The sequence below is a fragment of the Vipera ursinii genome (genome assembly GCF_947247035.1).
Source record: "Vipera ursinii genome assembly, chromosome: 1".
In the NCBI taxonomy this organism is placed as follows: domain Eukaryota; kingdom Metazoa; phylum Chordata; class Lepidosauria; order Squamata; family Viperidae; genus Vipera; species Vipera ursinii.
The window spans coordinates 55,179,545-55,198,136 of NC_139512.1; the positions used below are offsets into that span (position 1 = coordinate 55,179,545).

Below are 18,592 nucleotides of genomic sequence, written 5' to 3' on the forward strand. Positions count from 1 at the left end.
CCTGTTATTACCGTATTTTCCAGCGTATAAGATAACTTTTTAACCCATGAAAATCTTCTCAAAAGTTGGGGGGTCGTCTTATACGCCGGAAAATAGTACATAAATCAATCGAGCGTCCCCGTTCATTCAAAGCAACTTCAAGCCTCCTTAGTCCAGTACCCCCTCCAACGTGACTCTCCCTTCCCACCCCCAAGAGCCTCTAAGCCCCTTCCCCTCCCCCTTGCAAACGCCAGACCCCGGGAGCGGCAGGAAGCCCCTCACCCAAGCAGCATCTGAGCATAGGCAGAGCGCGCCCTGCTACCCGCTATCTCTCCCGGCAGTTGTCTTCTACAGCTGCAGGAGGACCCTGGGTAGAGGGGGCGGCATGTCGGGCCCGGCAGACCTGACATTCAGCGGGGCCTCGAGACCACTCACCGGCAATCCGGCAGACGCCCACATCCGGCCTCGCAACCAGCCGCAGAAGCCCACGCCCGGCTTTACCTCCCCCCACCCGCACCCGGTTCCTGGGCCCCGGCCCCAGCTGCAGGCCAGCTCACCAGTGACCAGGCCGACGGACTCCCGGCTGCCACACGCTGCACGTTGGGAGACGCTCCCCGGCGGGTCGGGGAGGGAGTGCCCGCCCGCCGCCAGGCCATTCCAAGAACTTCCGGGGACTTCCGGCGGGCCTGGCGCCCCTCTCGCCCGCAGACCATGCAGCGGCCCTCGCCAGCCGGCCTCGGCATGGCCGCCCCAAGCCCAGCTCTCCAGCACGTCTTCCGAGCCCACCTGGCTGACTGCCTCCTGGGCAGGGCTTGGCTCCAGACGCGCGGCTGCTCTGTCTGCAAATGTGCTCTCAAATGGGTGGGTGGAAGGAAAAGCCCCTTTGGGCTTCAAAAGGGAGGCTTTGCACCATCTGCATCAGACGGGGCTGAATCGGGCTTGTGTTGGACACTTGGCAACTGATATGTAAGTATTTTCCGGCGTATAAGACGAAAAATCTTGAAAATCTTCTCAAAAGTCGGGGGTCGTCTTATACACCGAGTCGTCTTATACACCGGAAAATACGGTAAATGTTAAAAAGAGCTGTTGGTAAATTGATGTTTATTTAAATCATTTTTGAATCTATAGTACCAATCCATACCAGATTTTTTGCAAATTATATCCTTTAGAAATTTTCTGGAATATTTCAGTTTTGTGCTGTTGAATTACGTTTGCTAAAAGAAAATTTATTGTTTCTCTCTGTGTGTAATTACAAATGTCCAACCTAATTCTAGAAATTAACAAGTAAATAGTACCTGTCAGCTGGACCATATTGATGTAGTCAAACAACACCGTCATTTCCACAGCAGAAGACTAATATATTAAGCAGGTATAAGTCACTCTCCCCAATCAGTTGTCATCCAGAAGTGTTGAACTTAATTCTAGCAATATGGCTCTGCTATCTATTTAGATCCCATGTTAAAGAATGTTGGTATAAATAATACTTTAATTCCAAAAATGCAAACCATGGTAAGTTAAAATGCTTGGATAATGATCAAGTGTATTGTCATTTTGTCTGTATTGGGTGCAGTTTTTTAAATCAGGTCTTAAGCATATTATGTCCTGATTACATTTTGGTTTACCCTAAGCTTTAAGGATGAGTGACAGAATAAATCTAAGACTGAGTAAAGTACTGTTATAAAATGTAAAACGATGATGCATAAATAAGCTAGCAGAATAAGTATGGCATATTTTACAAACACACTGGAAGCATTGAGTGTCTAAATATGTAAGAGCAATAAATAGAATACATTTTTTTAAAAAAGACACTGTCTTAATTGCTTGCAACTGATTAAATCTTGCTAAACTCAATGCAGATTAGATCCTGTTATCAGTCCCATGGAGGAAGAACATTATGGCAGTTTTTGCTCCCCTTTTCAGATATCTAACATCGATTGTCAATCCTATAACAACATCCATGGACTCAACTATCATTATAATTATATTAAATATACATTTTAATGCATTTACAAGAAAAGAAACATCTCATTTGCATATTTGAAGAAATATTAAAAAGGTAAGGCACAATGACTGAAGAACCTCATAACAAACCCTTCCCTATTCAATATAGTAGGAACATTTCTGACTAGCAAAAATTAGAACAAGGTAACCAGTTTATTTAACTATGTTGCCTTAAAACTTTTTTATCCTGTACAGTGATTTGAATAATTATGTTACATGTTTTATAGCCGACTATATCATTTTTGTAATCCAAAATGGATGCATATATTGAGAAACTGTCCAAACATTTTAAAAAGTACCAAATGAGCAGTATACTAGATGAGATTTCTCCTAAACAGATGACAATGAAGGCAAAAGGATATATTCTCTATCTTTGCCATTTTCATGTACTTTATTATACTATATAATGTATTGCAGTTTCTTTTAAAATTCCAGTTAAATTAAATAAATGTATATGTTTAAGAAGAGATTGAAGGGGCAATGTAAACTACTGAAGTAATTACATCCAGAAAGTGTTTAGGGAGCGGAACAACTTTCCTGAATACATCCATTTATGCCACATGCACACAATCCATTCAGCTTTGATCTTTATCAGCTTCATGTTACAAAGGTTTTATGGATTGTCCTACAGAAAATTTCCATTTTCAGTGTTTCTTAGGATGAAAAACAGATTTTTAGTTTGAAAATTCACAATTGTTATTAATAGGCAGTTCTTCCTATTAAAAATATTTCCAAGATGTTAAATTTTACATGTGACTAAGTTCAGTTTTTAAGGTCGGAATAGTATGAAACTATGAACAATACAGTACTAATAATTCATCATAATTCATGAACAGCACATTCATTTAAATTTTTGCTCAGTGTTTACATTCAACAATTCACCTAATATTGATGTAGACTAAGCATCAACTCTTTGGAATAGTGGAATTTTTTCTATTACATTTTGTAAAGCCTGAGATTTAATATCAATCAACTGATAAATCTTTAGATCCTTCTTTGTTGGACCTACAACACTTTTCCTTTATCAATTTTTAGATGAATTTTAGATCATTATTTACTTTAGCAAATATTAACAAAACCACATGAATTAGATGACTGCTGGACATTCATATAAACATGTGCAACAGTGCAATTAGACTAAATCACAAAGGTATACATTTTCCAGTTAGTTTAAAATTTTCATCTAGCTTTCAGTAAATAATGTTATAAAAACATAACAGACTTTTAAACAAAAAAAGAAGCATAGTTATCAGTCCATAACTATCATGAAGGCACCAGGTACTTGGGAAAGACCTTTTACTTCTGCATAGAAAAATCAAAATAGAACCCATTTATTTCCATTTCATACTAGGTGAAATAAGATATTTTGGCCTTTATTAGACAGAGATGGACTGAAGAAACTAATTTTAATAACTCGCATGGCCATATTTTTAAATAAATTACATACCACTAAACATGCCAAAAAGGACCGACTGATGTTTGGCAATTCAAGAAATGATATTGTATGTCATTCTAAGCAGACACTACAGTAAAATCTCGTTTACTTTCTACAACAGACTCATGCTCTCCTTCACTTTCAAAATTGAGATTCATAAATGTACTACACGCTGTATCCCTTGGCTGGGCAGTTTGAACAGACATCCCTTCTTGGCTCTGCTTCTGTTGTTCTTGAAACCTCCTTTCTGCTTCATCTGACAATTTGTTCTCTTCCTCTTCTTCCTCCTCCTAAAAGAATTGATATATTTTACAACAGGTTACTTCTCAACAAGCTTTGATCCTATCAAATACTTTGAAATACCGCATCACTGTTGCAATCTATTGTAAATGCTCTTTTTAATTTTTTATTTATTTATTTATTTAATTTGTATACCGCCCTTCTCCCGAAGGACTCAGGGCGGTGAACAGGGCAATACATAATAAAAAACAAGGTACAAAAATTAAAAAGTAATTAAACAGCAATGCCCGTAATAAATTAATACAGATTAAAAGGTTAAGATCAATTTATAAAACCCGACCCCATCCCATCAGGCCAGGCCAGCTTGTTCAAAGAGGTAGGTTTTAAGATCGCGCCGGAAGGAGCGGAGATCAGGCGCCATCCGGAGCTCGACCGGAAGATGGTTCCATAAATCCCATTTATATCCCGCCCTTCTCCGAAGACTTACAATCTAAGGCTTACAATCTAAGAAGCGGCTTACAATCTAAGAAGCACAAATCAATGTGCTTAGCAATAGCCTTCTCCATGTATATGCCTGCTTATTAGGGCTTTCGGGCCCCCCAAGCAGCATTTTTACAAAGTCAGCTTATTGCCCCCAACAATCTGGATCCTCATTTTACCTACCTCGGAAGGATGGAAGGCTGAGTCAACCTTGAGCCTGGTGGGACTCGAACCTGCACTAATTGCAGGCAGCTGGTGTTACTTAAGGAGGCATTACCCCACTGCTTCACCAAGGCTCTTGATAGAACTACTTTCAAAAAATGCCCAGAATTGTAGGTCGGAACATGTGTCTGAAGCTAAGCTGCTAATTGATGATGCAAGATATAGAATTCATATGCGGCCTCACTGAATGAATCTGTCTGCTTCAGATCAAGGAGAAAATGCATTTGCTACTGAAAAACCATATATCTGGCACGTAGGGAGGAATGTTCCCAGTCTAGGAAACATCTTTCTGCAGGAATTCCATTTCACTCCCACTCTCACTTTTTCACTTTTAAATGCTTTCAGTATTCATTTTATTATAAATTTTAAATTAATGTATATTTTCCTTTTGATTTAAACTGTTATTAGCTACTCTGGGTGTTATCAAAGCAGAAAGGTAGGTATAAATCAAGTGAAATAATATTGCAATACTTTCACGGTTCAACCAAAAACATTCCAATATTGAATGAAATGATAATACAATTGTCATGGTTGTCAACAGAAACACTGAAAAGATCAAAAGTGTCTCTAAAATGGCTTCTGCGCAAACCGTTCTGGGTTTGAAATAGCTGTTTGTACCTGTTCAATAGCTGTGGTTCATACCCAAACTAAGCATGCAACTAAATATTCTAAGCAGAAGTGTTTGGAGGGGAAGGGGAGTAAAAATAGGAAAAAGCAATGGTTACTGAGGGTGGAGGAACGAGAGGGTGAGAAGACAGGAAAATTATTGCAAAGATGAGTGTTGGGCAGGCCAATGAGATCTGCTACACTGAGCATTCTTAGCAACAGCTAAGAGGATGAAGGAGAATGAAAAAAGGAGCGGGGGAGCAGATCAATGGAACATGCCGAATTTGTATCTGCTGAAGGAAAAGAAGGGGTGATGCAAACCAGCTGTGCCCTACTTGCTCAGTAAATCCCTCCAGAATGGCTGGGAATTTTGTTGCATCTTAAACTCTGAGCAATAAAATGCACCAGCTTTTACTCCTGGCAAATCACAGCTCATGCGGAAATAGTTCAGCAGTAGCTGCAAGTGCTCTGTGCTTCTTTCTGTTTTGAAACAAACATCATCTGCGGACATTCCTAATGTCAATTAAATTAATAGTGTCATTTTCAGAAAAAGATTTTACAACATCTACACTGTTAAAAGGACTGTTTTTGTTTTTGTTTTGTTTTAAAAAAAAGCATACCTCCTTTTTCATTCTGTAGTATTCATCTATGGCATATTGGTATTTGGGTGTACTGATGCCCAAAACAGAGGCAATTTTTTCACCAAGGAAGTCACACACTGAGTAAAGAAATAAATATGTTATGAATGCTCCAGATTAATTCGTGAACATATTTTCAATCAACACTCAGTAACCACTTTCAGAATGAGAGAACTTTTAGACAAACAGACAAAATCAGCATTTTATGAGCAGATTATAATCATTCTCAAAACATGATAGCCATGGTGGGAATTATTAGCCATGAAATACCAATTTAGCAGAATGTGAGTCACTGATTTATCCAGATACTCAATTGATGCAACTATGTCTTTTTGGGGGGCAGATGGCTCATTTCCAAATGAAACAGTGGATTGTAGCTATTACTATTTTTTGTCTCTTAAGAGCACCATGCTGCTTTGATGATGCCCTGAGGCATTCCTTTAATTTGGGAAAAATAAATATTTTTGCAACTAGTGCAGTATTTTTCAAAAATCTTTTTCACCATCCAAAAAGTGCAGAAATGTGGAAAATTATACAGTAAGATCCCCAGAGTAGGCAAGAGCAAAATTTTCAGCCCATTTTGGGGAGATTTGAAAGGAGTGGGATTTTTAAGAGGCAACAGGTGTACATTAAGGCTCAACCACTCCAAAAAGTAACAAATGTAAATCAATGTAAATAATAAAGTGAAATAGTTCATACAGTGGTATCAATCCACAAGCTATCTGGAAAATGCAGTTTTTCCTCAGCTTCCAGAATGCCAGAATAAAAAGGGCCAACCTAAATAGAGGCTATTCCACAGAGTTGGTTTCATAACTGAAAAGCAACATTTTCTGGCCTTAATTTCCTTACAAAAATAGGGCACTATTAACAGTTTCTCCCAGAAAGCTCATTCTTGGATGGACCAAATTTAGTTGGATCATGATCCTAAATATTCTTTAGTTCCAGACCACAGGGGGAATTTATAAATTAAGACTAGCACTGCATAGAACTTACAAAAAAATGTTTGGTCACATTCAGTTCTAATTCTCTTCCAACAACACTATAAGCATTATTTTCATTGCTATATTCTCCCAGAGTGCCTCAAGGGAAGGAGCAGCCCAATATTGGTACACAGAGAGAAGACAGAGAGAAGACATTTGGGTAGGAATTTTGCTAATAGCTTGGTTGAGTCAATCAACAAAGCTGCCCATCAAAGCACTGTGAAATTCCTTAAGCATCCTCCAGAAATCCTCTAGATCAGTGGTTCTCAACTTTTTCTTCACCACAGACTCCCTTTAAGTACCTTTTGTGGCCATGGACCATGACCATGGACCACCGAGACTTAATTCAAGATTTAAATCATAACATTTCTTCGTTTTGTGGACCATCTGTGATGACATAGTCATCTCCCCAGTGGTTTGTGGACCACAGATTGAGAACCACTGATCTAGATTCATCAGACAGCCGGGGTGTCTGATAATTACATAAATTTCTGGAAATACGGTAGGTGGGCTAGCTACTGTTAGCAAAAACAACAGAATTGTGGTACCTTTATTATGCTATAACTTTTTTGTTAAACCAGCAGTGAACAGATTTTAAGCATAATCTCTTCCTGTTTCTCACTAGAACTCCAATATTATCTTCCAGCTACAGCCTTATAGAATACATGGTTACTTGGAATTAAGAAATTCTGACCTTGGGAGTTTGTTTTGAATATCAAACCCGAATGCAATGCACCTCATAAACCTTTTACCCCCAAATTAAATTGGGACTCAGAATGTATTCCTGATCTAGTGCAAATTATCCAATCAACTTTTACAAGGATCTGACTTCACTTCCATCTTTCTCAATTACAATCAACTAATGAAGCAAAGCAGAAGGCATGTTTATAAGAACTAAAGGGTAGATTTCACTGAAATATTTTTTCACACCAATGTACAATTCACTCATGCCAATTTACGGTGAATAGTAGGCACTGAAAAGTGCAAACTGAAAGGTTTTTGTTTCATAATCTGCTTCAACTTATTCTATGAAGACAAATAGCATTTAATACCAATTTTAAACTTCAGTGAACACTGAATAGCCCTGGTGACTAAGGAAATTAGTGTTTTCAGAACTTCATCTGAATGTCTTCTCTTGACTAAAGAACAAAATTTAACAGTGCATGGAATTAGTTCATCAATATTATTTCCCATTCAAAAAATATCATTCAAGGACATCATTCAATCTCTCATGAATTTATACTACTATTACACTGGCTTGCCTATGTCACTGGATTCTGATCAAGCTATGCACACGGAAACAGAAGCAGCTCATACCTGAGAGTGTTGATGTGGCTACTCTTAGCATCTGAAACCACAAATAAGGACCCCACGTTAATGTTGCCTGCAATAAAGAGTTGAATTGTTTATTTATGCCACAAATTTGATTTTAAGAGAAATCCAGTGAACTTTCATTAATATCCCATGTTACCCTTTCTGAATTCAACATAACATCAGTAGTATTCAGATTCCCATCGTTGGCATCAATTAAATCAGATGTTTTTTTACAAAGCATGCTTTTTAATACTAATTTAATATTAGTACATAATATTAATTTAATGCTAATGCATATTATTAATGAAATTTCTTAAATCAAGAAAATACAAATCTTAAAAAGAAATCATATATTCATATTCAAATCATTTACACATGTTGATCAAGAGCTCCAATTTCTACAAGGTGTTCCTGTCTTAATATATTTTGATTTTCTTCTGCTTTCATACCATGTTTCACATTGTTCTAGAGCAGTGTTCCCCAACCTTTCTGGATTGGCAGCCTGCACAAGAGGGAAGAGGGGGAAAGGATGGTTTTGTGAAAGGGGCAGGTTCGCGCAAGTGGGGCTGTGAGCGCTGGTGCCCACTGCTCGTGTGAATTGAACTGTGCGCACATATGCACACCGGCCTGCTGCTCATGCAGCCTGGTTGCAAATAGGCCATGGCCTGGTATTGGACTGTGGCCCACAGGTTGGGGACCCCTGTTCTAGAGTGTTCAATCAGAGAAGTTATTCAGAGGTAAGTAGGAGAAAGCTATTACACAGGGGGAATTCTGTTGTAGTATTCTTAATCCATCATTTCGGAAATCTATAAAAGCAAGTATATCACATTTGTCACCTCTACTGTATATTCAACAGGGATATGATTTAATTCATACCTGAGTGGCCTAGTGCTTTTCCCTACTTTCTTTAGTTTAAGCCTAAACTTTGCAATGAGAAGCTCATGGTCTGAGCCACAGTCAGCTTCTGGTCTTGTTTTTACTAACTGTATATACTATAGAGCTTCTCCATCTTTGGCTGCAGAGCATATAGTCAATCTGAAGAAATGGAGGTAGTGACAGATTTTATTTTCCTGGGCTCCAAGATCACTGCAGATGGGGACTGTAGCCAAGAAATTAAAAGATGCTTGCTCTTTGGGAGGAAAGCCATGGCAAATCTAGACAGCACACTAAAAAGCAGAGATATCACCCTGTCAACAAAAGTGCGTATAGTCAAGGCTATGGTCTTCCCATTTGCAATGTATGGCAGTGAAAGTTGGACCATAAAAAAGGCTGAGCGCCAAAGAATTGAGGCCTTTGAACTGTGGTGCTGGAGAAGACTCCTGCGAGTCCCTTGGGCTGCAAGGCGATCAAACCAGTCAGTCCTAGAGGAAATCAACCCTGACTGCTCTTTAGAAGGCCAGATCCTGAAGCTAAAACTCAAATACTTTGGCCACCTAATGAGAAGGAAGGACTCAATGGAGAAGAGCCTAATGCTGGGAAAAACTGAGGGCAATAGAAGAAGGGGACGACAGAGAATGAGGTGGCTGGATGGAGTCACTGAAGCAGTAGGCGTGAGCTTAAATGGACTCCAGAAAATGGTAGAAGACAGGAAGGCCTGGAGGAACATTATCCATAGGGTCGCGATGGGTCAGACACGACTTCGCAGCTAACAACAAAAACATAGCACATTTATTCTTTTGTTGCAAATGAGAAAAACTTTATGATTGAATGAAATGTGATTTGCCTAATGCCATTGGCCAATTGAGCTTAAGATACATTTCAAAAGCAAACTAACCATTTTCTGTTTCTTTAAAAATAATACATCATCAACCAAGTTAATGGATTTTTATTTCTAGATAAAAAATAATAATAAAGTGAGTAATACCAGTGACCTAGTCTATTGATAATCATCTACAGGTAGTCCTTGATCTATCACCACAATTGAGCCCAAAATTTCTGCTGCTAAGTGAGATATATATGAAGTGAATTTTGCCCCATTCTGTGACCTTTTTTGCCACAGTTGTTAAATGAATCACAGCAATTGTTAATTTAGTAATATGGTCATTAAGTGAATCAGGCTTCCCCACTGACTTTGCTTGTCAGAAGTTCGCAAAGGATGATCACATGACCCCAGCATACTGCAACCATTATAAAAAATGAGTCAGTTGCAAAGAATCTCAATTTTCATCCACCTGACCATGAGGATGCTGCAATGGTCGTTAAGTGTGAAAAACAGTCATAAGTCACTTTTTCAGTGCTGGTGTAACTTCGGTCACTAAACAAACTGTTGTAAGTCAAGGATGACCTGTATATGCCACTAAAATTGTCATTCTCATGATCTTTAGCTGGGCAAAATGGTACATCATATGGCAACAATTTTTGTACAAAGGTCCTCAAATAGGCTAACTTACAAAATGTATCCAAAATTTGGGACCCATGATTCCCGAGTGAATGAAATTTGGGGAAGCTGAGGCTGCTTCAGTGCTACTGGTTGCTGCTGTGTTTATGTGATCTTTATTTTCAAAGTTCCATGACAATTTTCCAGGCAATCTCACAATCCCTCCCTCCTTCTCCCACCCAGCAGCAATCACTTACCTGTCTGCTGGGGAGGGGAAGATTTCCGATACTCCCTGCCAAATTCACACAAGAAAACTCAGTGGGAAAGCTGGAGGGAAGTCAGAAGTCACTCTTACTTCCACTGTTTTATTGCTCCCCCTTGGTCACTCTGTTTCTCTGTTTAGGTAAGGAAATATCTCTGAAATAATGACTGAATGGGGCATGAATTGTCTAGTTTGATATAAACTTAGAAAAACCTACTGGATCAACAGAAGGCAATAGGTCTTTTTTCTCTTGCTGCTCATCATCTTCATCTGTACTATATTCTTCCATGGTTTCACCACTTGCAAAATGGATAACTCTTCTTGGAATTTTCTTCTTTTTTCCCAGGACACCAAGTTCCACATTCTCAAAACCTCTGTCTCCATTTGTATTTAGCTGTAATAGAGTATATTCAGATATAGTTTGTGTGATGAAGAAAGGAGATTGATAAGCAGGGCTTTTTTTCTCATAGAACGCCCAGAATGGAGTTCCGGCACCTTTTTTGGATGGGATCTTGTAGGGTAGGCAAGGTGGGTTGTATGACATGTATGAGTTCTGGCACCTTTTTCTTTTACAAAAAAAGCACTGTTGATAAGTATATATTGAGTCAATCTTTGTCAGCAGTGGCATATCATATCATTCATGGCTTGAAGACAGTGAGAGGTTCATTTTTCAAAGTGTAATTTTATGTTGAGGTTGATTTAATTTTCTAGAGTAAACATAAAAATGTGTAGGTTTTCATATTGCCATAGATTGCTAAATGCCAACCAAAATTACAATTGTTTAATGTTCTTTTGAGTACACTAATTTTCAGAGAGTGTTCATGTATTCTATAATATTACTGGGAGTTTGTATTTTGAATTTAATGTTAATCAGTTTAATACTGCTAGACCTATAATTAAAGATTTTGCTCAAGGCTATCTAGTAATTTCTAACTAAGTTGGAATTCAGATTAGAGGCTGTAGAAGTCATGAGATACGCTACTGAAATTTGGCAGTATCAAATCCAAACTATGAGAAAAACTCATATTTTCCCTTTATATAAATTATAAGCAAAAGCAGCATTTTTTATATTTTAAATGGTACAATCAGAGATTCAAATACCTTGCAATTTCAGAGAATCACTGCTTTCAGCATCAATCCTAGTATCTTCAAGGTTCTCCCAGGCCCCCAAAATAACAGAGGTAACTAGAAAACCAGATGTTTTAATTTTAAAGGGAATTTTTATATTTGCTGCTGTTACCAGCATTCTATTAAAAGTTGAAAAATATAAGCCATCATAAAGATTATGACAATAGTAAAGGAAGGTAGCTGGGATAATTATCTTTGGCATCTGAAAACTATAGATAATAGATAAATAAATCCAAAACGTACTGAAAGCACACTTGTGTTGGTTTTAAAAGTCACTTCTAATAGATCCATTACATGTATAGCAACTGTTGACACCCAATTGCCAGGCTTGTGCAATTAGCTGAAAGTCGAAACTGATCTTCATTAAATAATTGAGCAGACCAATTTGTAACAGAGATCTGCTTGCAGCATTACAAGAAATCAAACCAGTGAGTGTAATAATACAAGGTAGCAGAAAAAAAATTAACTATCAAAGTTACACAAATAAGCAATATTTGTAAATGTATATTTATACGAAAAACTGGTACTACTAGTGAATTCACCTAATAAGAGATCACATACATTAGTGTCTAAGAATTTCTAGATCTTCAAGCCTTGTAAATCAAGATTCAACTATATCCAGAATTTGTTTAAAGTTAAGCCTGCGTTGTGCACTTAGCCACTAGCAATGGAAAATACATATTTATTACTGAGTCTATTTTAAGGCCTAGGACTTAGTTATTTTGTGGCAAATTAGTACAATCCTGTTCTCTATAGCATAACATAAATAAGCTAGTTATTTAAAATGTTATTTAGATATTTTAAAATATAGTATTTAAAACATACTACAACTGCTAACATCTGTACCGCAACTTACTGCTAACTCTTTATGCACTGATAACTTTCTATGTTGCAATGAAATATTAGAAAGCAGACTGTTATAATAAATATCGTACAATAACTTCCCCTAGTTCCCTCCACCTCCATACAGTTATCCATACTGATACATTCATATTTATCATGCTATTCTGTTTCGAGATAGGCAATGTTGTGCACAGCACAGAAAAATGATACAAAGCAGTGAGCAAAAAAAATGAAGCTGGGATATAAGAGAGAGAGAGAGAGAGAGAAATATTTTATTTAGTTATGGCAGCATCTATTTTTCTTTCTATAAATGTAAACTACCTTTGTTTCTACTGCATGCATATACTGCATTAATTTTGACACTACTTTTGTTCTTTAAACTTCTTATTTTTCTCTCTGGAAACCTTCATTAAATCCAACCAGAAAGACTTTAAAGGTCTTTCCCTTCCACTCCACCAATTTATTCTTCCTTCAGATACGTGCTGAGATTTGATGTCTGTTCATTCTCTCTGTATGATCAGGCAATTTCAGCATACTTCTTTTGTACTGATCACTTATTTGTTCTTCACTGTACTGTTTCTTATAACACAATATATATTCTTGGTTCCCGGAGGCAAGCCTGAATGGGTGACAACAGGCTTCTGGTAAAACAGAGTGGCTATACTGTAGGTATGCACAGCTTTGAGGCTTATCATCTTTAGCTTTGGGTGGGCTTGCACTACACCAACTGTTTTATTTTTATTCACTTATAAAATATGAAAATACAAAAGCAAATAGTAGGGAACAAAAGTAAGGGAAAGGGAAAGAGAGAAGTGTTGAAAAGGGGAGGGGGGAAGGAAAAAAGGCATGGATTTCCAACTCCCTCTGTTGCAGTAAAATAAGGCATTGGCATCAAACCTCAACGTTTTACATTTCTATGGTGGTATGAACTAGCCATTTCTATATCAACAAATCAATCTAATCAGTAAAGCCCAAAAGCAAAGTATCATTTTTTTCCACCTCAAGCACAAAGTCCAGAAGCGGTTTCCAAGTAGAAACAAAAGTACTCATATTCTTTCTTTTACCAAACCAGTCAATTTAGCCATCTCTGCTTACTCCATCAACTTTTGCAGCCATTTATTCATGGTGGGAATCAAAGCATCCGATGGGCTTGCACTACCCCAGACAGATGCTGAGTTCAACTTGGGGGTTCTCCTAGACCAGGGGTAGGCAACCTTGGCTCTTTTCTGACTTGTGGACTTCAACTCCCAGAATTCCTGAGCCAGCTAGACTCATGACTCCAGCTTGAAGAGCAGGTAGTAGTCGTGATTAGGAACGCCTTTGCACAACTTCGTGTTGTGTGCCAACTGTGCTCTTTTCTGGATCATGAGGCCCTGTGTTCAGTCACTCACGCTCTCATCATCTCCTGCTTAGATTATGGCAGCACGCTCTTCATGGGGCTACTCTTGAAGAGAATTTAAAAACTACAGTTGGTCCAGATGGCTGCAGCAGAGAGTTTTGGAGGGTCCTAGGGTAGCACATGTAACATCACTGTTATGCAAGTTGCAGTGGCTGCCAATCTGCTTCCAAATGCAGTTCAAGGTGGGCGTGGCTAGAGTGCGTATGGCCTACTGGGTGGGCGTGGTCAGCTCTACATCGTTCGCATCAAGGGTACCTATGGGGGCCTGGGCAGGAGTGGGACAGATCTGAGGGTCTCTGGCAGAAGGAAGGTCTCTGGGCCAGGGCCAAAACCGTGGGGGCCGTTCCCTCACTGTTTCCAGGATGGCTTCACGAGCCACATGAAACCACTTCGCGGGCCGGATCCGGCCCCCGGGCCTTGTGTTTGACATGTCTGCTCTATGGCATGGCTTGAATATATCTGCCAAACTATCTTTCCCCCATGGGATTGGCCCATTCCACTCGTGCTGGGAGAAGAGGTCTACTGAGAATCCCATCAGCCAAGGAATTTTGGTTGGTGGGATCCAGTAGTCTTTTCTGCCATAGCTCCTACCCTTTGGAACATCTTGCCACAGAAGGTGAAATCTGCCCCTCTTTTAGCCTTCAAGAAAAGCCTTAGAACTTGGCTAGGCTGGTTTGCACGGAATCCTGAAGGAGAAGCTGTTGGCTGGAAGTGGTTGTGCAGCAATAGAGAAAGCCCCACCACGTTGTGTCTGCTCCAAACTCTGAGCTTTTAATTTGAATGTTTTTGTAATTTTAATTTGTTTTTATGTGTATTTTTGATATTTGTATATTTTAGCAATAGTACAGCACTCTCTAAGCGGTTTACAGAGTCAGCATACTGCCCCCAACTATGTGGGTCCTCATTTTAACAAGCGATTTATCATACAGTAAGCCACTCAGAATTCCCTCCAACTGCAAGATGAGCAGCAAATAAATGTAACAATAAATAAAATAGTAAATATACAACAGGCCTCTACTCTCTTTACTTTTAGAAAAGCTGTTAACACCTGGGTTTTTTCTGAGGCACTGGGAGCCAGATGAATGATCCCCTTTGGGTTGTTTTGCCATTTTATATTTTGTACTTTATATTTACATACTGTTTATATTTTAATGTTATGTGGGGATTTTTGGTTTATCATTTGTTTTTTGTTGTTGTACATCATCCAGTCACATTGTTTGAATTGGGCATCCTTACAAATCTAGTAAATAAATATATAAATGTTATCACATGAACTTAATTATCCCATTGTCATTTCATTCACCTTAGTTTTATGATTCTCCCTGCACACCAATTCTCCATTCCACATAAATGGACAGAAGAATGCTTTTATCACAACTATTTTTCTTTCTACAAATATTTGATGCTTGCAACAGATGACATGTTATTGAAATAGTTATATGGGTATGACCTTGAAGATGAAGGGAAGAGATACTGCCTAGGGCAGGGGTAGGCAACCTTGGCTCTTTTATGACTCATGGACTTCAACTCCCAGAATTCCTGAGTCAGCTGAGCAGAGGATGCCTACCCCTGGCCTAGGGAATGATCAGATAAAAGGGGGAGGAGCCTGCAGCTGCTCAATGGTCAGAGAAAAAAAAAGAAGAACCCGCCCTAAATTGATCAGACTATAAAGGAGATTTGTACTTTCAGACTTGCAATAAAGTAGAATTAGCTCATCTGGTTCACATCTTGCTGTTCCTCTACCCATTTTCTCATTTCCAGCAAAGTACACAAATTCATCTATTTGTTCTAATCAGTTTCCCCAAAGAGAGATATTCCAGAAAAAAAGCAAGAAAGGTACATGAGTAATGCTAGCTCTTTCTGGCCAACTCTTCCTCCCTCCCCTCCTCTCCAATCCATTGGATGACAAATTTTGGGAAATTATCATAAAGCATTTTATGACATAATACAAAATGTCATAAAATTTTCTGTGGTCAACTCCTGATGCTTGACAGTGCTATACAGTTCAACATGCAATTCAACATATTTTCAAGCCAGATACATCTCTGAATAACTCCCTGAATTTTTAAGTAATTTTCCAGTGAAGGCAGTGCATTAGTAGCTCTGCTATTGTTGAAGACAGTGAGGAATCAGATAAGAAATAATAACCCAAGAAGTCATGGGTTGTTATAAATGTAGGATGCAAAACATAGGATGCAATTATAATAAACATTTACTACATTTACTACAGCAAACAAACTTCCAAAAATCACAAGATTTCCCCATGGACTGACAAGCAAGATTCCTCACTTGACCATAACACAGAGGCAGTCCTCAATTTATGACCACAACTGGGCCCAACATTTCCATTACTAAGCAAGACAGTTAAGTGAGTTTTGCCAGACTTTACGACCTTTTTGCAAATCACTGCAATTGTTAAGTGATCACACGGTCGTTAAGTGAAACCAGCTTCCCCCACTGACTTTGCTTGTCAGAAGCTAGTTGGGAAGGTTACAAATGGTGATCACATGACCCCAGAACAATGCAACTGTCACAAATACATGCCAGTTGCCAAGACCCTGAATTTTGATCATGTGACTATGGAGACCCTGCAACAACCTCGTGAAAACCGATCATGTCACTTTTTTCAGTGCCACTGTAACTTCCAACAGTTACTAAATGAATGGCCGTAAGTCGAGGACTACCTGTACATTCTTACAGAACAGAATAGTATTGGAAAGTGGGGGAAAAAAAGGATCCCTGGAGGCATGCAGAAAATTTGGAAGAAGCAGATGTTTCACAAATTAAATGCTAAATATCAAGCAGGAGATATAGGAGTATAGCCAGCTGCACCAACAGGCTGAAAAACAGCTTTTATCCGTGGGCTGTTTAGGCTTTTGAATGGGAAATAATTTTTATAAACTTTATGCAGAATTGACTTGCGAGGCCGGTGTGTGGTACAATTAGTTCACATGGTGTAATAAGATGGAGGTTTGTTGTCACTGTGAGTTGGGGGGGGGGGTAGGAGCACGAAGGGAGGCTCAGCTAATCTCTTTTTTTTATTAAAGAGTTTTACGAAAACAAAATTTTACAATATATCCCCAAATCCCTCCCACCCCAAACCCACCCACTTCCCCCCCCACTTCCCTGAGCTAAATACAGGATTATAGTTACAATAATCATATTCTAAATAAAAAATATGCATAATATAAAAAAGGTAAAAGTTCCCCCGCACATGCGTGCTAGTCGTTTCCGACTCTAGGGACCGGTGCTCATCTCCGTTTCAAAGCCGAAGAGCCAGCGCTTGTCCGAGGACGTCTCTGTGGTCATGTGGCCGGCATGACTAGACGCCAAAGGCGCACGGAACGCTGTTACCTTCCCACCGGAGTGGTCCCTATTTTTCTACTTGCATTTTTACGTGCTTTCGAACTGCTAGGTTGGCAGAAGCTGGGACGAGTAACAGGCGCTCACTCTGCTACGCGGCACTCAGGATTCGACCCGCCAAACTGCCGACCTTCTGATCGACAAGCTCAGCGTCCTAACCCACTGAGCCACCGCATCCCTTTATGCATAATATACAATTAACCAAATTCATAATGCGCTTTAACTCTCTTTTAAAGGGAGGCTCAGCTAATCTCAATGTATATACATGGTTGTACTTTGACAATAAAGGTTCATTCATTCACACACGGGTTTTTTTATTAGCTTGATTTTTTTTAAAAGCATTTTCACTTCCTTAAGCATTCCTGACCTGGAACTACATAACCGTTCCCAAAAAAATGCCTGCCTGCCTGCCTGCCATGCACCACACACAGCACAACCATCATATATGCCCGTCTTCTCCCCCGAGTCCTTCTCCGGGCGTGTCGAGCTACAGCTCCCCCCAACAGATGACAGGGACTGTACTTCAGCATCTATAGCCCATCTTGTAGCTAGAGGGGTCATATGCTCATTTTTCTGCGGTCCCAAAGCAGGAAGGGTAGCGCTCGGGGAAGAAGAAGAGGAAGACCCTCGCCTTCGGCCCCAGTCAAGTGACAGAAAAAAGGTAGCTTCACCTCCGTCGCGCCTTCTCCCAGGAAAGACTTCAGGCGTGGCGGGGCAGAGAGCCAGGCGACCCCCGTGGATCCGGCGCCTGCGGGGAGGAAAGGGACACTCACCTGTTCCTGATCCATGGCGTAGGCGGCGGCGGCGGCGGCGGCGGCGGCGGCAGCGACCGGAGCGCAGTATAAGGAAAGAGCCGAGAGCCCCTGCTCCATAGCCCCCCCGCGTTCCGACTGAGAGATCTTCTGCCGCGACGATCGCGCCAGGCCAAGCCCACCGCCGGGGCGGAGGCCCTGGGAAATGAGCTCACAAGAGAGGCCGGTCCTCCCGCCGGTCACACCCTCGACTTGGGCAGGGGTAGGCAACCTCGGCTCTTTTATGACTCGTGGACTTCAACTCCCAGAATTCCTGAGTCAGCATCGCTGACTCAGGAATTCTGGGAGTTGAAGTCCATGAGTCATAAAAGAGCCGAGGTTGCCTACCCCTGGACTTGGGGGTTGCTAGGATACCTCCAGGAACTGTCTGTCCGCCTGTCTGTCTTGTCTTCTCTCAGGTGCCCTGGCGACAGACGTCTGTCGAGCCAGAGGAGGGGGGGGACCCTGCCGCTTGGTGACAGAGAGGAGTGGGGGGAGGCGGGTGTGTGTGTGTTTGTTGTTGCAGGGAATCCAGAGCCGGGCCTTCGTTCGGGGAAAGCCCGGCGAAGCACGTGACTGCCCGCCCCTTTGGAA

The 18,592-nt window shown here is 40.2% G+C and overlaps 1 protein-coding gene across 2 annotated transcripts; it reads right to left on the minus strand.

Annotated features, from left to right (window-relative positions):
- Positions 1-72: 72 nt before the first annotated feature.
- Positions 73-18,261, minus strand: FAM177A1 (family with sequence similarity 177 member A1). 2 transcript variants are annotated; one of them, XM_083348915.1, is made up of 5 exons: positions 17,981-18,261; positions 10,692-10,868; positions 7,899-7,929; positions 5,584-5,681; positions 73-3,705 (listed from the first exon to the last, which is right to left on the minus strand). In XM_083348915.1, the coding sequence occupies exons 1-5, from the start codon at positions 18,077-18,079 to the stop codon at positions 3,493-3,495; spliced, it is 618 nt and encodes a 205-aa protein (XP_083205041.1). In that variant the 5' UTR covers positions 18,080-18,261; the 3' UTR covers positions 73-3,492. The 2 variants fall into 2 exon arrangements, with proteins under 2 accessions (XP_083205041.1, XP_083205040.1); XM_083348914.1 differs by having other exon boundaries at positions 7,899-7,965; positions 17,981-18,255.
- Positions 18,262-18,592: the final 331 nt, after the last annotated feature.

Excerpts from the sequence above, each read along its gene's own strand:
- FAM177A1 (XM_083348914.1), bottom strand. The coding sequence starts at position 18,079 with ATGGAGCAGGGGCTCTCGGCTCTTTCCTTATACTGCGCTCCGGTCGCT. Across the intron at positions 10,869-17,980 it reads ACGCCATGGATCAGGAACAG|CTAAATACAAATGGAGACAG; the intron begins GTGAGTGTCCCT and ends ACTCTATTACAG. Across the intron at positions 3,706-5,583 it reads ACTACAGAATGAAAAAGGAG|GAGGAGGAAGAAGAGGAAGA; the intron begins GTATGCTTTTTT and ends CAATTCTTTTAG.